The sequence below is a fragment of the Pogona vitticeps genome, chromosome 3 (assembly GCF_051106095.1).
Source record: "Pogona vitticeps strain Pit_001003342236 chromosome 3, PviZW2.1, whole genome shotgun sequence".
Lineage (NCBI taxonomy): Eukaryota > Metazoa > Chordata > Lepidosauria > Squamata > Agamidae > Pogona > Pogona vitticeps.
Window position 1 is genome coordinate 181640774 of NC_135785.1, and position 16791 is coordinate 181657564.

A 16791-nucleotide genomic window follows, 5' to 3' on the forward strand; every position below is an offset into this window, starting at 1 on the left:
TCGCCACTTAAGTCGCCAGAGAAAAGAAAAGGGCGGAGCAGGAGGCGGAGGAAGCCGAGTGAGGGAAGATGGCGGGGCAGGCGCCGGTGGGATGGAGCTGAGAGAGCCGACGAGGCTGCGAGGCTGAGCAGAGGAGGGGAGGCGAGGCCGCTCTGGGACGCAGGGAGGAAGGAAGGGCGGGAATTTGACGGCGGCGGCGGCGACAGCGGCCTGCGAAGCGGCTCTTTCTCTTCCTCGGCCGGGCGGAGGGCTGGGTCTGGGGGTCCAGGCGAGGCGAGGGTGGCCGGGCTGGCCCCGGGGCCCGCGCGGGGGTGGGTGGGAGCGGGAAGCCTAGAGGATGGTAAACTTGGCGCGGCGGGGCGGCTGCTGCACCCGGAGGTGCCCCCCTTGTGCTCCACGCGACTGGGCCGCTCGCTAGTTCAGGGCTGGAGGCGGCGGCGGGGCAGGGCGGTCCGGGCCCGGGGGCCGAGGAGCGGCTGCCCGAGGGGGAGCGCTTGCCGCCGAGACTGCGGCCCGGGAACAACAACAACGGCGGCGGCGGTGGCGGGGCCATGCCGTGGCTGAGCGGAGGACGGAGGCGGCGGCGACAGCAGCAGGAGCAGCCGCCGCCTCAGCAGCAGCAGCAGCAGCAGCAGGCGGGGTCCGCGATGGGACAAGGGACCGGCCAGCCGCCGGTGGTGTCGGCCCCAGGGCCAGGAGGCGGCGGAGGGGGAGGAGGGCCGCGGGGCCGTGAGAGCTCGGAGCTGCCTTTGCCTGCCGGCTGGGAGGAGGCGAGAGACTACGACGGCCGCGTCTTCTACATCGACCACAACACCCGGCAGACTTCGTGGATCGACCCCCGGGACAGGTCAGGAAGGGCCGCGCTCTCTTCTCTCTCTCAAACCCCCCCTCCCAGGCCAGGCAGGGGCGAAGGGGAGCGATACGTCCCCTCTTCTCCCCCCCCCCCCAACAACAATGCCAAACTTTGTTCACCACCTGGCTGCTTTTCGCAAACGCCACTTCCCGTTTTCCCTGCCCCATTATTCTGACCGGGGCCGTCGTTTCAGAAAATGAGGCCTGCAAATAACTACGTGTGTGTGTGTGTTTTGTGTGTCGAGGCTCTGGGACTGGGAATGAGCATCCCAGGCCTGAAAGTCCGACGAGCCACTTCTTCTGGACGGGACCCTTCTGAGCTCCTCGGCTAGCCTGAGGGGGGGGGGGGGGAGAAAAAGGAGGCTTGGCTTAAAGAAGTTAATTTTAAAGGGCAGTTCATTAACCAGAGGGACGCTTTTGTCCTGCAAGTGTTCCCATACAGGATGAGCAACCTCCCTTTCTCCACTTGCAACTCCATTTTGTTTCTTTATATATAAAAGGTTTCATTTTCTTGAAACCTTAATATAGGATTGTATGCCTCATTGTTCTCTCTTGCATGAGTTGGGCATGTTGTGAGTTGCTGCGGGTTTCAGAAATGAGGCTGTCAAAAGAAAAGCCTCATTTAAGAACCCACACAGGGCATCGGAATGCTGAATTTCTGTGACCTAACAATTCTGATCCTCACTTCTTTTGGTTGATGTTGGTTTTCTCACATTTTGAGTTTGGATGGAAAAGGGGCTCTGTTCAAAATGTGAACTACTGCGCAGGTGTGCCTTTGCTGTCTGCATCCCAGTGTATTTGTGTTGTGTATTAGCATTGTACTAACATTGAATCCCCAGCAGTAGAATGAAGAGGAAATATTTGAAACTTTTGAACACTTAATTGTTACAGAGGTGATATAAAATCTAAAGCAACTGTATTGGTGAATGATATTCTAGTTCTATCTGTGTATTTTACTTGCTTTAAAAAACTGGGAATGTGAGGCTTTTATACAAATACAAAAACAATATTGACAAAATACTTCGGACTGCTCTCTAGTATCTTTACTTGTGTGTGCATTTTATGATTAGAGCTTTACTGTAATCATGAAAAAATTGGGCTTTTTGATGTGTGTAATACACTGCTGTCAGTTTATTTTGTGGCAACTTTGTGGTTTTCAAACTTTGAACAGTTTCCTTTAAACAGTTCTTTCTGGAGGTGTAATCAAATGCATTGTTGGAAAGCAGTTCCTCTAAAAGTAGCATTTACTTTTAATTTAGCATGCACAAAATTATTTTATTAAATGTGTAAGTGTGGCATTTAATCTAGGCTACTATTTTACCTTTTGAAAAGAGAACCCATAACACACTGTCTTTAGAGTTGTCACCAATTTCATTTAGTTGTCAGAATGCTGCACGCTTTTCTTTCTGAAGTATCTTTGTGGATTATGTGAATAAAGCACTGAACTTGAAACCACTGTATTGTGTCTGCCATTGACTTGCGACAGATGGTGATTGTTCATTTTCTTATGTGTAGAAATGAAAAGTAGAAAGTGGTAAGCAGTTATGAGGATGAATCTAATAATGTTTGAGATGAATACAAGAATGCTTAGCACTTTGTATAAAGTGCTGTAGAAATGGCAAAGTGTAAAAGCATCATGAACAAAATACCTTAGCGTTTAAAATAGTGCTGTTTATTTTTAGAGTCCTGGGCACTATCCTGTAAACACAGGACAAATTTTCATTCATAGTTGTGGCTAGGAAGCTTGTTTTAATGTTGCTACAGTGCATGTGAACTTTGGTTGTTTTATGTTAGACATATTGTGTCCTGTTTGTGACTGTGGTTTGTGGCTAGGAAAACGAAAAAAGAAGAATTAGTATGAGGCCATATCAGTTAAGAGTGAGATTATGGTTCTTGTAGTGTGTGCAGACCAGATTTCTGGTCCCCCCCCCCATGTTTATATGTATGCTATTAAAAGGAATATAATCAGGTATCTTTGGACAGATCAATAATGGAATTTTTAAAACTATGAAGACAATTCACCTGATTTAAAAGGTGAACTGTGAAGGTTATTGAGATTTTGCGATCCATTTGAGAAATGTGACAAATTCTACATGCTCTTCTTTGGAGACCACATGTCAGGATGTTGTTGGAGTTTGACTGCAGCTGGTTGGGCAGTGAATTTTGTGAGTTATTTAAAGGACCACCTTAAAAGCAAGACATACTCCTTCCCAAATTCAATTCCAGTTCTGATCAATATAAAAGTTGGAGAGGTATTGCTGGCTTCCTCCTTGTCACTGCTACTACTACCTGTAAACTAAAAGAGGACCTGGCAGAAACCAAAGGAATTCCCCTTTGCTTTTGTTATCCTAATGTGCTTGTGCTGCTTCGGGACTGAAAAAGAAGTCTCAGTCTTCTCAAAGGCGACTGCAGTAGTCATTGGGAACATGCCAAGTGCTAAGTATTACTGCTTTTTCACTCTTGACTCCTGACATGCTGCAGAGCATATTGTGGCTAAAAGACCAAATGGAATTTGCCAACTGTGAGTAACTCTCAACATTCTGGATGGCTTTTGATGGAGTTTTCTGGCAACATATCATTCTCAGCAAGCGAAAATGTCTGCCCTATTTTTTCTGGTGTTTCTGTACTCTCTCTGTGAGTCTGTCCTCCACAATCTTCCTATCTGTCTCAGCATTCTTGGAATATTTTAATGCTAACCCCTTTCCTGTCTGTGTTTGGGTCCCTCAAATATTTGTTTTTGTCCCACAGCTGTTCTCTCCGCTGTACTGGGTGGGAACCCTGAATATTGTAGGTCAAATGTAGATAGGCTGTCATCATCATCATCATCATCTCCAGGCTTCTCTCCAGTGCAAATCTCTATCTCCTTGGGTCATGTCTATCCCCACTCTGTGCTAATTATATTAATACCCTTTTTTCTCCAGCTACAGGGTTGATTGATAAAATTGTGAACAAATTGGAGAAGAAGAATGTCAGGACGCATATATATTTTTGTTGCATGCCAAACAAATATAACAATCACCTTTGTGGATCTGTTGATTTGACTGTTATTCCGAGCACCATTGGGTCTAATTACCACTCTTTTGTAAGGTGGACCTGTGATAGACTTTGACCAAGAAAACATGGACTTCTTCAAGGAAAAAACTCCTTGCTCCTGGTCTGCATATTGTTTGAGGATATCATTACATCATGTTTTTCAGTCTATGTGATAATTATAGCTAACTCCATCTTCCTACTTTAGAGCTTTCTCTTCCCATTCAGGTTCAAATCTCCAGTTACTTCTTTGTAATTTTCACTAGATTGTGTTTCCATTTTGTTGTCTCATATTCAGTATGTAATTGATACTTGTTTTCCTCATTCCCCCAAACTCTCCTATTTTTCCTTATTTTATTTATACATTGACAATATTCTCATCCACTCTTTTGGAAGAAGCTTTCTTTTGAGTCCTCTTTCAGTCTACAGTCAAGACACGTTCCTTCTGCTGACAAAGTTGCAGAATTATGGCTTTTCTTCTCCCCTCAGAAAATTTCTGATTCATATTCCTCTGCTAACTTAACATTTCCTTCTCTTTTCTTGTGACTTGCTTTTGCCTTTGATGGTTCCTCATTGAAATCTATTCCCTCTAGTTGTCTGAGGGTATTATTTTCCCTTGTGGCCTGCTTTTGTTATACTTTAAACACAGAACTGCTTCTCAGAGTGCATCCGCAAATGACACTTTTTAGACCTGTTCTCCAAATCTTTCCATAGAAATCCACTTTTTCAGCAAAACCCCAATGGAACCCATATCCGGCTGTATGTTTAATTGCCCTGAGGATGGTGGATAGTTTAGGGCAGTGGTCCCCAGTCTTTTTGCCTTCATGGACTGTTTTAGCATGTGGGGGGGGTGGGGTGGATCTGTGTGTGCATGGGAGGGGGTGTGGGAGGGGCCATGTGTGCATGTGAGGCGCTGCGGGAGGGGCCATGTGTGTGTGGGCGGAGCTGTGCATGTATGGGAGGGGTGTGCATGCGTATGTGCGGGTGGGCAAGAGATTTGTTTCTGCGGCCCGGTCCTGGCAAGGTCTGTGGACGGGGGATTGTGGACCCCTGGTTTAGGGGATGCATGGTGGGGACATGTATGGAGCTAGAGATAGTTGTGATTAGCTCACCTATGTCCCTTAAGTAGTCCTATTTACTCACATGTTCTTGCTCTAGGGGTGCATTTTCAAGGTTAATCCCACCTTTCCTATGCACTGTATTATCAATCCCAGTTACACTTCTGACAGATAGTTGTTGGATGAATTTGATTTAGTTGGAGAGAATAGTGTGGGAGCTGTCGCTGTATGCCTTTTTCCCAGTTAAATTTTACTCCAGATAGTCTATCTCTTGTGCCATCTTCTTCAACCAAGTTGCATTTTAGGTACCCAACATTCAGTAGTTTGGTGAGATGGCCAGAACATGATTTACTGGTAGACAGGGAAACAACAATTTGCTTGGATGGAGTGGTTCATAGTGAGCAGCTTGAGGTCCTAATGAGTTTCAGTGAAGACCTGCAACGGCTATGCATGACATATGGGGTGCAGGCTCGTATCAGTATAAATAGTAAGGCTGTACATATATACGAATGGTCTTATGGTAAGATAGTCATTTAGTGATCTGTCCTTTCATTCACTTTGAAGTGCAGTGTACATGAATGACAGTCTATAGATAGATAATAGGGTGACAAAGAGATGACTATCCATGGGAGTTTCATTAATATTTTATGTCTTCTTTGTTTGTTTCTTACAAATGTGAATAATACATTTCCAAGAAAAGCCAGAACATTGGTCACAATTGTATAGTGATCTGAAAGAAGTAATATGTGTGGTTTCCTCTAAACTGTGCTTTTATGAGTGGAAGGCTTGAATGTCAGCCAGAACTACCTTACCAGAAATATGTATGGAATGTTAACTAAGCCCTAGAAATGTTTAAGCTGTGCCTTTGTTCAAGAAAATAGTAAAAATGTATGCAGTCCTTTTTTAACAATAGTGCAGGAAGAGTACTAGGCAAACGTCCAATGATTTTATTGTTTTTTTAAAAAAAACAGTTGTGTGAACCTTTCCTCTATGTTACATTGTTAAATCGAATATACCTTATACTGTACAGTATTAGCATTCAGTGAGCTACTGTAAGTATGTCTGAATGCTGCAGATATTATTCCCTGTGGGGCATCTTGTAGATAGCAACAGAATTTGTCATATTCCAAACTCATCCAAGTAGTAAGTATTAAGAGCACTTTGTCATATAAAATAGGGAGTTTGTATTTGAAAAATATAATTCAGAGTTTCCTTGATGTACATAAATAATTGTATGCTTCATTGGTTTCTTTCAAATAGGATTTAAGTTGCTTTTAACATTTTAAAAATAGTTTACCCTCACAAGTTCTAAATAAACGAGACTTTCAGAACATAACTATATATTATATTGCATATGTTAAAAATTAGTGTGAAGATAACAGTTTATCAATAAAAGCTGTAATTTGCAATTAATGTATACCTTTGCATATTTCATTTTATTGATACATCTCATGGGTGGGTGAAGGAGGCGTACGAGCACGCTGATGTATTGAAAATCTTCAGGTCTTACTTCAGCTTGGAGAATTAACCAGATACAGTATTTGTCAAAATCCAATCTTTGTAGCCAAAAGGTCAAGAAATAATTTGTCATTGTGCTTAATTATGCAGCCAGGAACAGCATAGTTCCAGAAGTGTAGAATGTTGTTGTTTAGTCGATAAGTCGTGTCCGACTCTTTGTGACCCCATGGACCAGAGCATGCCAGGCCATCCTGTCTTCCACTGCCTCCTGGAGTTGGGTCAAATTCATGTTGGTAGCTTCAATGACACTGTCCAACTATCTCATCCTTTGTCGTCCCCTTCTTTTCTTGCCTTCACACTTTCCCAACATCAGGCGCTTTTCCAGGGAGTCTTCTCTTCTCATGGGATGGCCAAAGTACTGGAGCCTCAGCTTCAGGATCTGTCCTTCAAATGAGCACTCAGGGTTGATTTCCTTTGGAATGGATAGGTTTGATCTCCTTGCAGACTCTCAAGAATCTCCTCTAGCACCACAATTCAAATGTGTAGAATGTAGATAGTTCCAAATGCTTTTTTTTGGGGGGGGGGGAGAGGGGTAGCACTATTTTAATTTCTGGTCCGATTTTAGTATTGGATAAGTGCTGTATTTGTGAGGGCATGTTACTAAACAACTTCATTTCTTGTCTAATTTACAAGCACCAATGTTTGCTAGCTCATAGATTTCAACAGCATATTGTTTCTGATACAAAAAGAAGTAATGTTTCAGCATTTGATCCATCTTGAGGCAGTTGGTGTGTGGAATGTTTCTGCTTGCTAACATACAGCGAGTGCTAGTGTAACCACAGTTAAAAGTGCTAAGTTAGGATGTTTTCTATGGATAAACAAACTCTGATATATCTTTAACTGTGGGACAAAACACCTTTCTTGTAGAATGTAGTGAATATCTTAGGCGCTTCAATGTAAGTTTAAAAAAACCCTTTTGTGAATGCTGCTGTGAAAATGCACTGTCAACAATTATAGAACAGGGAAGAAAGGATTAAATGGGTATAGAGTGAATTCATCATAACAGAGTCAGCAGTAAGTGTAATGCTTTTTAAATCCCCCTTTAATATGGAGTTTATGAATATATTTTTAAGAGTATTTAATCAAATGGTTAATTCATTGAGATAGTTCCTTGCATAATAAGACTGTACAAATATTGATGCATTCTGTAATGCATGCCTTAAAGATCAGAGTTGTAGAAGTTTTATAAAGCTCAGATGACACATCTAAGTAATAGATTCCTATGGCTTCAGAAGCATGAGAACTTTCCTCCTTGTGTATGTCATAAAATAAGATGGTAGGTTTTCCTTTCCCAGCCTGGTGCTTGCTTTGTTCAGTTTAACAGCTTCTGTCATTCCTAGTTGCTGGCCTTACTGACTGGGATGGAAGGCCTGTGCTATCTAAATCACCTGGAAGTTGTCAGTTTGGAGAAAAGATATGTTAGGTGATTAGTTAAACTAATATTTAATAATTAATTATGTGTCATCAAGTCTGTTCTAATTTATGGTGATCCTTACCAGCATTTTTTTAGGTACGAAATACTCGGAAGTGTTTATCATTCCCTTCTTCTTGGGAATTTAGTAGCTTTCCCAAGGCTATGAAGGTTGGCTGTTCTCTGGTAGGCACAGTGGGAAATAGAATTCCCTGTTTGGCTTGACTAGTCAAACTAGTGTTGTGGTTAAATTTAGGCACTTGTGTAGTTTCTGCATAATACTGGTGTATATGTGTAGCCTGGGAAACCCTCAAATGTTTCTCTTGCAACTTCAGACAAATTAAATGCATATTGTAATTTGAAAACAACAACTCTCAGTATCCTAGTAGTAAAATACATCTAAAATATCAGTGGATCTTGGCCTGTAAATTTCTATAAACCTTGTTTCAGCATATGTATAATAGAATCAATACAAGATTTTATTTAGTGTATTTAGTTCTTGCACAAGTGAGAGGCAGCTATTGTGCCTCTTCCCTAGAAAACCTCCACCCAAATTGAGGAAGATGACCTGGCATTATGTGGCAGAATATTACACAGGTAGAGCCCCAGTTGCTTAAGTTATTTACACTCAGCTTCAAGCAGCATCCCATCACAAAGCAGCAGTTCAGGAGAGAGATCTGGGATGTTGAATTAATTATTTTTAATTCAAGCCAAATGATGCGTATTCAGGTTCACCACCCCAAGTTTCCTTTAGTAGGCATGCCAAGTTTCAGGTGTCTTGGTCTTAGGGCTATAGCTTTGACAGAGGCACACAACCCTTTTGCTACTATGGATGTTTTAATCTTTTATCTAAACTTTGGTTGATGGATCTAAATTTCTTGAATGGGTGCACTTCACAGTCTAGCATAATAGTTTATTTTACACAAATTATGTAAGGAAAAGTTAAAAGTCCTGTGTTTAGGCTGAAGAAGAAAAGAGAGGAGAAGTGTGATAGGGCTCTTTTTTTGTACTTATTTGCTTATTAGGCTGCAACTACACAATGGGAGAAATGCAGTTTCATTCACATTTGTTCTTGTGAAATCGCAACAGGGAATTCAGGTCTCTCCGCATTAACTGGCCACACAGGGAGAGAGAAAGGAAGCCCCTTTTCTCTCATAGTTGTGCCATTAAAAGGCAACTGCCTGACATGATGAGGAGGCTTGTAATCAAGGAGTCTTAATGTATTTGGAATGTTGCCCTGAACTGTAAAAATGCAACAGGCTTTTTCCTTCCCTCAAAGAACTTCACAGATTGGAAACACTGTCACATAGAAGAGGGCAGAGACTACAGTAGTTATTTGCCATCCCAAAGATTGGGACCTGACCTAGTAGGCTTAAATTGCAGGAGGGTAAAATCATTATGAGATAGTAGTCAATAGAGAAAACAGTTTGACAGTGTGCTAGATCGTTCATTCATTGGACTGGATGATCTGCCAAGCTTCCTTCAAATCAAGGTCCCTCTTCTTTGTCTTAGCTTTGTCTTAGCTTATTGTACCCTGTGGGGAAATCCCCAGGGAACCCTGCTTGGAAGCCAGCCAAGCAGCAGTTGCATGAAAACCAGGGAGAGCTCTGATAAATGAAGACACTGCAGACTTTATCTTGTTAGTATTCAGGTACCGGTAGAGAAGAAGAAGAAGATGAAGATTAAGATGGCTACCTTCTTCCCCCCAGACGTTTTTATTAAGCACGCAAAACAAGCAAAATTAGCATAAGATAAGAATTTGGCCATAGAGGCGTCGTGTGGTTATCACTCTTAAGGCATTCCACGCCTGCGCACAACGAGAATCACATAACAATGGGATGATTATAAGGAGAATCACAGGAGAATGCATGATTGTACTAAAATAATGATTATGTTAAACATCACTGATGTATCCCTTAATAGCCACAAGATGGAACTTTAGACTACAAAATCCCCACATTCCCTCCGTTTGTATTTCATTGTGGATGAGCAAGTTGCTGTCAGTAAGACCCCAGATGGTGTCTGAGTCCATGGAAGCTCGTCATGGATGGAGGGCAACAGCCATGTCATTTCAACCTGTATATCGTGCATCAGCCTCACCATAAAAATCACCTACTCTAGAAAGGAACACATGATATTAGAATTGATACAATTGCGTAGCAGATAAAAACATTGATTGTACAGATGTTTGATATCACTTAGAGAAAACATTAATTAATGAAGGAATACATTGTTTAAAACAAGCATAAGGCAAATACAAATTTTCAGTAAAATAATACCATGCATTAGTAGTATGCAAAGCCATCCCATAGGGAAGTGTTAATATCATTGGTAATAATGGTATCACTCAAATCAACTAATATATGCTCAAGAGAATACTGCAAATTATGGAAGCAAATAATACTTTGAGTATCTATTACAATGAAACATAGTATAAGTATGTGCAAGCAATTAGCGATGCTTTAATTGAAAGCTGCTTTAACTGGTCTATTTCACTCTGCAGAGCTACCATGATTCTTGTAGTAGCGTTAACTGTTTTTCTTCCAGGAGACAAGTCAGACCCAAAATGTTATGCCTGTTCTTATGCAATAATGCCTGGATATGAATGTGAGCGCACCTGTAATAAGATTTGGGTGCCCACTATATTTCCATCCCTATGTGGAATGTTCTAGGCCATTGGGATTAAGGGAGGCATTCTTTTAAAACATTGTCCAGATCAAGTGAAACCTGGAACCTTGGCATTCCAGTTCCCTGCATGAATACAACAAAAACACAAAGCTCAGATGTGGTGCGTAAATTGAACCTTTGAAATATTAGAAGTAGGAGGAACAGCATGGAAAAGAAGTTCAGATTGACCATGTTCTGAAATACTTTGCAAAGAGGCAAGAATTAAGGTTGGATCATCAATAAGACCAGGCAGTGAGCTCATGATTCATATAAAAGAGAAACATTCTGTCCATGAACATCAAATATATACTGAGCATGTTGCACCCAAGAAGTCCCTTGATTGTCCGGAGCAGAAATACGTGGAACCAAGAACAGTTCAAGCAGTCCTAGGAGTCAGATGGCAGAGATACACACCATCTTGCCAGGATCCAAACAGCGCCTTTGTCCAGTGCGACTGCAGCATCCTTGTCCCAGGTGATCAATAGAACTGATCCCTTACCACTCAGATGGTCGAGGAAGTTGCTCTTCTGCCCTGAAAGGAACTTTAACTTGGGTTGTGAACCCTGTTAATGAGGAAAAAGCAGAAAATTTAAAATATACAGAACTTTTGCAACAACCATAGGAACAATCTGACCCAGAAACCCCTCTGCTTGAGGTTTGCTTCTGCAAAGGAAATTTAAGGGTTAAGTGTGCTCTTTCCACAATTGCTTGCCCTGTGGAATCAAAAGGAATCTCATGCTTCAGTGAGAGTCCCCATTGAACATAAAATTCAGGAAAGGCAGATGATATATAGACAGGTCCATTGTCCAGTCTTCAGGCCTAGGATGGCCCATTACAGCAATTGTTCCAAATACAATGTTGAATAACTTGTCTTGCAGTCTCTCCATGAAGAGGAGATGCCAAATAAACCCAGAAAATGTATCCATAGTCAAATGTAATTTAGGCAAAAACCTGCACTTGTGTGACATCCACGTGCCAACTACAATGTCTCTTGCCTGAGTCATTGGGATAGAAAACATTCTGTGAAACATATTTACAGAGTAATGAAACATGTCATGAGAAGCAAATAGGATCAGAAAAAAGACTAAAGCACATGAATTCTGCTTGAAAGCTGAATCAGCAACAGCATTCCCTTCAGTAAAAAATCCCGGAAGTTGAGGGTGGGAACATATATGGGCGATGGAACAGAATGCTGTTCTGCTTTAAAGTAACAAAGTCAGGAAAACAGTGAAAACAAATCCTTATCTATGGAAGGAGACAGATATTAAAAAAAGCAAATGCCTAAAAAGCTTATAAACGTGTGTCTACAACAAAGTTAAACTCATCATTAGAAAAAAGTTCAAACGCTGCCACGTGACAACACCTTGGAAAGGCAAACCATCTGTGAAAAACATCTGTGGAAAAACAAGTGGTTAAGTGATAAAAAACACAGGAAAGCAGTCACTTGTCTTTTGGAGAATTCAGCATCACCCTGCAGAAAAGAAAAATAGAGTTAATACGTCCCTGACAATTGTGGCAACATCTGGAACGATGCCTTGGCAAAACAAATTTGCAACTGCTTTAACACAGGAGTACAAGTTCAAGGGAGTGTGTGGCAAGTGCATCCATTCAACAATTATGATCCTATCCTTGTCAGGGGTGTAGAGAACTGCAATTGACAGCCATGGCGTAGCTAAGATTGGACTTGAAATAGGAATGCTCTCAGTAGACAGGCGATCCACAGCTTGCAGTCGAAGTTGCTGAGAGAACAGCTGTAAGAAGCCTTCATCGATGAAGTTACCAGCATAACATGAACAACCAGGAAGTGCAGAGAACAACCGTGAGAGATCATTAGTAGACAATACCAAAACTGATGTGCCCAATTGATATCTCAAAGGTATAGATGCAAAAGTTTATGCCCAGTTTGTTGATTTTTCTGTGGGCTGCACAAAAACCCTTCTGCAAGAAGACTGTAGGTTGCCAAATGATTCTCCATTTAGACTGTCCGAACACAATGGCATTCTCTTGGCAGAACGCCCAGAATCGCTGATAAGAGGAGAGAACTAAGTCTGGGCATTGCGCCAGGTGTGGACCTTGAATTTGTTACTTCCAGAGGCACAGAAAACAATACAGACTTTATGTCCTAGCAGGCTGCACTGAATCCGTGGATGAGATTAGAGATCCCATCACGCTGAGATATTCAGGAAACTGCTAAGCAATGCAAGGTGTGATAGAATTTGTAGTTCTAGAAAGAACATGGAACATAGTGTCCAGGATGTTACAAGTGGCTTGAGAGTAACAATGCTTTCTCCAGATTGGAAGGTGATGGGGGAAGCGCTTTAAGGAGTTGGCTCACCTCCTCCCACCCCATATGCATTTTTCTCTCTTACTGGCCAGGTGGGGGGGCAATCTTTCTCAGCTATGACTGTCCAGCTGAGTAGGATTTTTCCCCAAACCTGAATGTTTGCCATGCGAGTTATCAGTCCTGGCACAACATTCAAGCTGAGACAAACAAAATCAGCGCATGTAAAAACCAGAACAGTGTAGCCTTGAGGAATAGCGGCACATTTAGCTTTAGAAACATAGACCCATTGTGGCAGTTCAAAACAGGCCTCCTGTTGGGCTGCCCCCCTTACATTTTCTTCCTCCTCCCCTTCTGATTTCTCACAAGACACATGGCATGCTTGTAAAGCTTCTTTTGTATACCAGCCCGTGACATCACATGAATCCTGCAGATCCCCTATTATTCTCTCTTGGCCTGGGGGCGGCCCTGGGTCCCATTTCCCTGGGTCCCATTTCCCATGTGACCTTGGCTGACTGAGAACTGCGTCCATGAGAAGGACTTGAACAGCAGAAGTGAATATACCTTCTCCCATAATAATTGGCTGACGTACAGAACCAACAGCATTAATTTCTGCTTGCTTAGTTGCTAAATCTTGCCATCCTTGAAGGCAAATGAGTCCTCCTGCTGGTGGAAGGAGACCCCTACTCCAGTCACTAGGGGCCGGCCGTTGGGAGGATGAGGATTCCGGGAGAGTCTGTGTCTGTTTGTCCTTGAGACTGAGTTGCAGTTCGCGGACGCCTTGATATGGGAGCAGTTCAGAACTATGAGAAACTGTCGCGGCATCTCCCTGTGCCTGTGCTTGTGTTCCCTGAACGCCAGGATAAGCAGTTTCTAAAGCAGCACCCATTGTATCCATTAAAGGACAGTTAGAAATTTTGTTCTCAGTTGCCTGATGAACGGCAGGACTGGGAGACAATGCTGAGGTGTTCCCAGGCTGAGGCTCGGTTGGCTGGGCAGAATGAGACAGAGAGTCCAGCAGCGGAACCGAGGGGGCTGGTGTGAGAGGAAGGGGAGGCAAAATTTGAGGGAGTTGTTTGAACAGATTATTTTCAAATTCTTGGTCGAAAAGAATGTTCCGTGGTGGTGCCAAGCCTTGAAGGCTGGTACGCACTTTGCAGCATGTAGAAAGCACTTTTGCTGTAACTCTTGGATGTCCCTGTAAACAGCTGCCTATTTTAGACCACTCCTTGAGGTCCAGTGTCCCTTCTTCGGGGATCCAGGGACATACATCCCGAATAGTATGAACTAAATCTTCCACTTCTGTGCGTGTGGTCGTGTGACCATTCCTTTTTAATAAGAAGTGGAGGTCCTGTACTTCCTGAAGATTAGATACAAAGCTCCCCATGTTGCCAGGAGTCTAGGTGTCTAACTTGACAAATTCAACACTCACCCGGGATCCTTGCGGATGTGTGACGTCTGGAACCCTTGCCGGGCGAGGGGAGTGTGAATTGCCGCGCTGTTGCGTTGCTCAGCTTGTCCCGTGCTTCTTGCCTCACACGGGGCGCCAAAATGTGGGGAAATCCCCAGGGAACCCTGCTTGGAAGCCAGCCAAGCAGCAGTTGCATGAAAACCAGGGAGAGCTCTGATAAATGAAGACACTGCAGACTTTATCTTGTTAGTATTCAGGTACCGGTAGAGAAGAAGAAGAAGATGAAGATTAAGATGGCTACCTTCTTCCCCCCAGACGTTTTTATTAAGCACGCAAAACAAGCAAAATTAGCATAAGATAAGAATTTGGCCATAGAGGCGTCGTGTGGTTATCACTCTTAAGGCATTCCACGCCTGCGCACAACGAGAATCACATAACAATGGGATGATTATAAGGAGAATCACAGGAGAATGCATGATTGTACTAAAATAATGATTATGTTAAACATCACTGATGTATCCCTTAATAGCCACAAGATGGAACTTTAGACTACAAAATCCCCACAGTACCCTTGCATTAGCGGTGTCAAAGTGCAGCCCCCAAGGGCTGTTTTTATAGTCCTAGAAGTCTCTAGGAGTACGTTTCACCTTCTAAATAAATCAGGGGGCCCTCAATTTTTTTTTAAAGCAAGCAATGGACTTTTGGGTAGTGTTTCTGTCTGAATAGCTCAGTGAGTTAGGTATCTGGATATGGAGCAAAAGGTTGGAATTCAATTTCCTGTTGTGCTTCCCAGGATAAAAGTCAATCTATGTAGCCTTGGTCAAGCTGCAAGGTTTTGAAGTGCAGCAAAGAAGGGAATGGTATATCTAGAAAAGTTTGGAAAGTCAGAATCAGCTTGAAGGTATGTAATTATTGTATGCATCTCAAAATATCATAGGTGGAGGTGATAGAAAATTGTCCCTTGGGTCCATCAAAATTGCCCATTCCACCTTGGAACATAGCTGTGTGAGGAATATTGCAAAGTCTAATGAAAACCTTTGTGGGAAAAGCAGTGATCCTTGTCTGCATATGTATGGGAATGCTGAAGAACCTTGGAATGTAAGAGTGCAGTTCTGAATCAGACCATAGGCCTATCTGGTCCAGCATTTTGTTTCCACAGTGGCCAGCCCCTCGCATTTTATTCACCATAAATAATTTGGGGTCACCTGTAGCAAATAAGCAAGAGTTCTGGCTCCCTGTTATTTAAGATCAGCAGCACCTACAATAACAAAATGCCTGCCCAAAATTGTATGCTTGAAATTTAGGATAGCTAGGAGTTGCTTTTGGTGTGTGCGTGAGGATTATGAGCCCTGTTCAGTTTTGGCGCTCATCTTCGTGGGCTCAGAACTTTTGATTTTAAGTGTATCACTTTTGTCCCAGGTTCTGTGCAGTGTTCAAGTCTGTAGGGGACAGCTTATGGAGCTCAAGATAGGCAACATCTGGGAAAGGTCCATGTGAGCTTTGACAAGGTCTGAAGCTCAGCAGAAGCTTATCTGTTCATAAAGTGGGGCACATATACAGGACAGTACTTCTGGTTAGAGCTGAGCACTCCTCTGTCTTTCTGGGAGCTCATGTTAGGCACACAGCTGTTATCCACTGGTAGTAGAGCTTGTGTGGTCTTGGAAAAATGTGTGCAGGTCACAGATTGCCAGACTTCTGGACTCATTAGCCTTAGGTGTGGAGAGATGTCTCTGATGTTTTTCATCTTGGCAGTATCCAGTATCTCTGTGAGGATACTGCATGTGAGGATGAAAATATCATCTCACCGGGACTGTGCATCAGAGAAATGTGCAGAAACACAGTATGTGGTGTTTCTGTCTCAGCATAAGGAGATTGCAGTGGCATCATGTTGCTAAACTGCAGGCAAAATATCTGCAGGTGCATCTTTAGTCATCCACATCTTCTCAATTATTTTAAGATACTATACAATTTAGATTTTGCTAGCATATTTTCCTTAAGATCCATGCCAAACCTTTTGGTTACTTGCGTCATGTATTCCTGAGCACATAGCAGGCTTTCCAGAACATCAAAAAACATCAATAGGCCTTTGAAATTTGATATTTTGAACCAGGTTAGTGTTACATACAGCACTGATGTTACCTGTCTGTCATGGGTTTGGAGGGAAAGTTCCATCCTATGGGGAGTGGAAGGCGGGACATCAGGAGGAGGGGCTGTACTGTATAAATATGTGATGCCTGTGTGGTGAGAGAGAGAGATGCTGAGAGACACTGGGATGTGACGAAGCAGCAGCTGGGAAGAAGAAGCTGTTGTGGGAGTCTGTGTGTCAGACAGGGTACTTCTGTGTGTCAGAGTACCAACCTGATAGGTTCAGGTGTCTGTTGGTTAGCCAGACCTGATAGGTTCAGGGTCTGTGCTTCAAGTTAAGGGTTCTGGGTGAACCAAACTGTATGCTTGTAGGTGTGAGAATAAGCCACGTTACTTTATGTTATTCACCTGATTGTTTATTTTTCCCTGTGTGTATTTAAATAAACCTTATTCTTTTTATTGTTTAAAAATCCATCCC

At 42.7% G+C, this 16791-nt stretch overlaps 1 protein-coding gene across 2 annotated transcripts in view; it reads left to right on the forward strand.

Moving 5' to 3' along the window:
• Positions 1-410: 410 nt before the first annotated feature.
• The window catches only part of WWC3 (WWC family member 3), a 93118-nt gene continuing 76737 nt past the window's right edge, over positions 411-16791 (forward strand). For both annotated transcript variants that reach the window (XM_072994380.2, XM_072994381.2), the window contains exon 1: positions 411-847. In XM_072994380.2, the coding sequence (XP_072850481.2) occupies positions 552-847 (296 nt within the window). In that variant the 5' untranslated portion in view covers positions 411-551. The remainder of the gene's footprint in view (positions 848-16791) is intronic.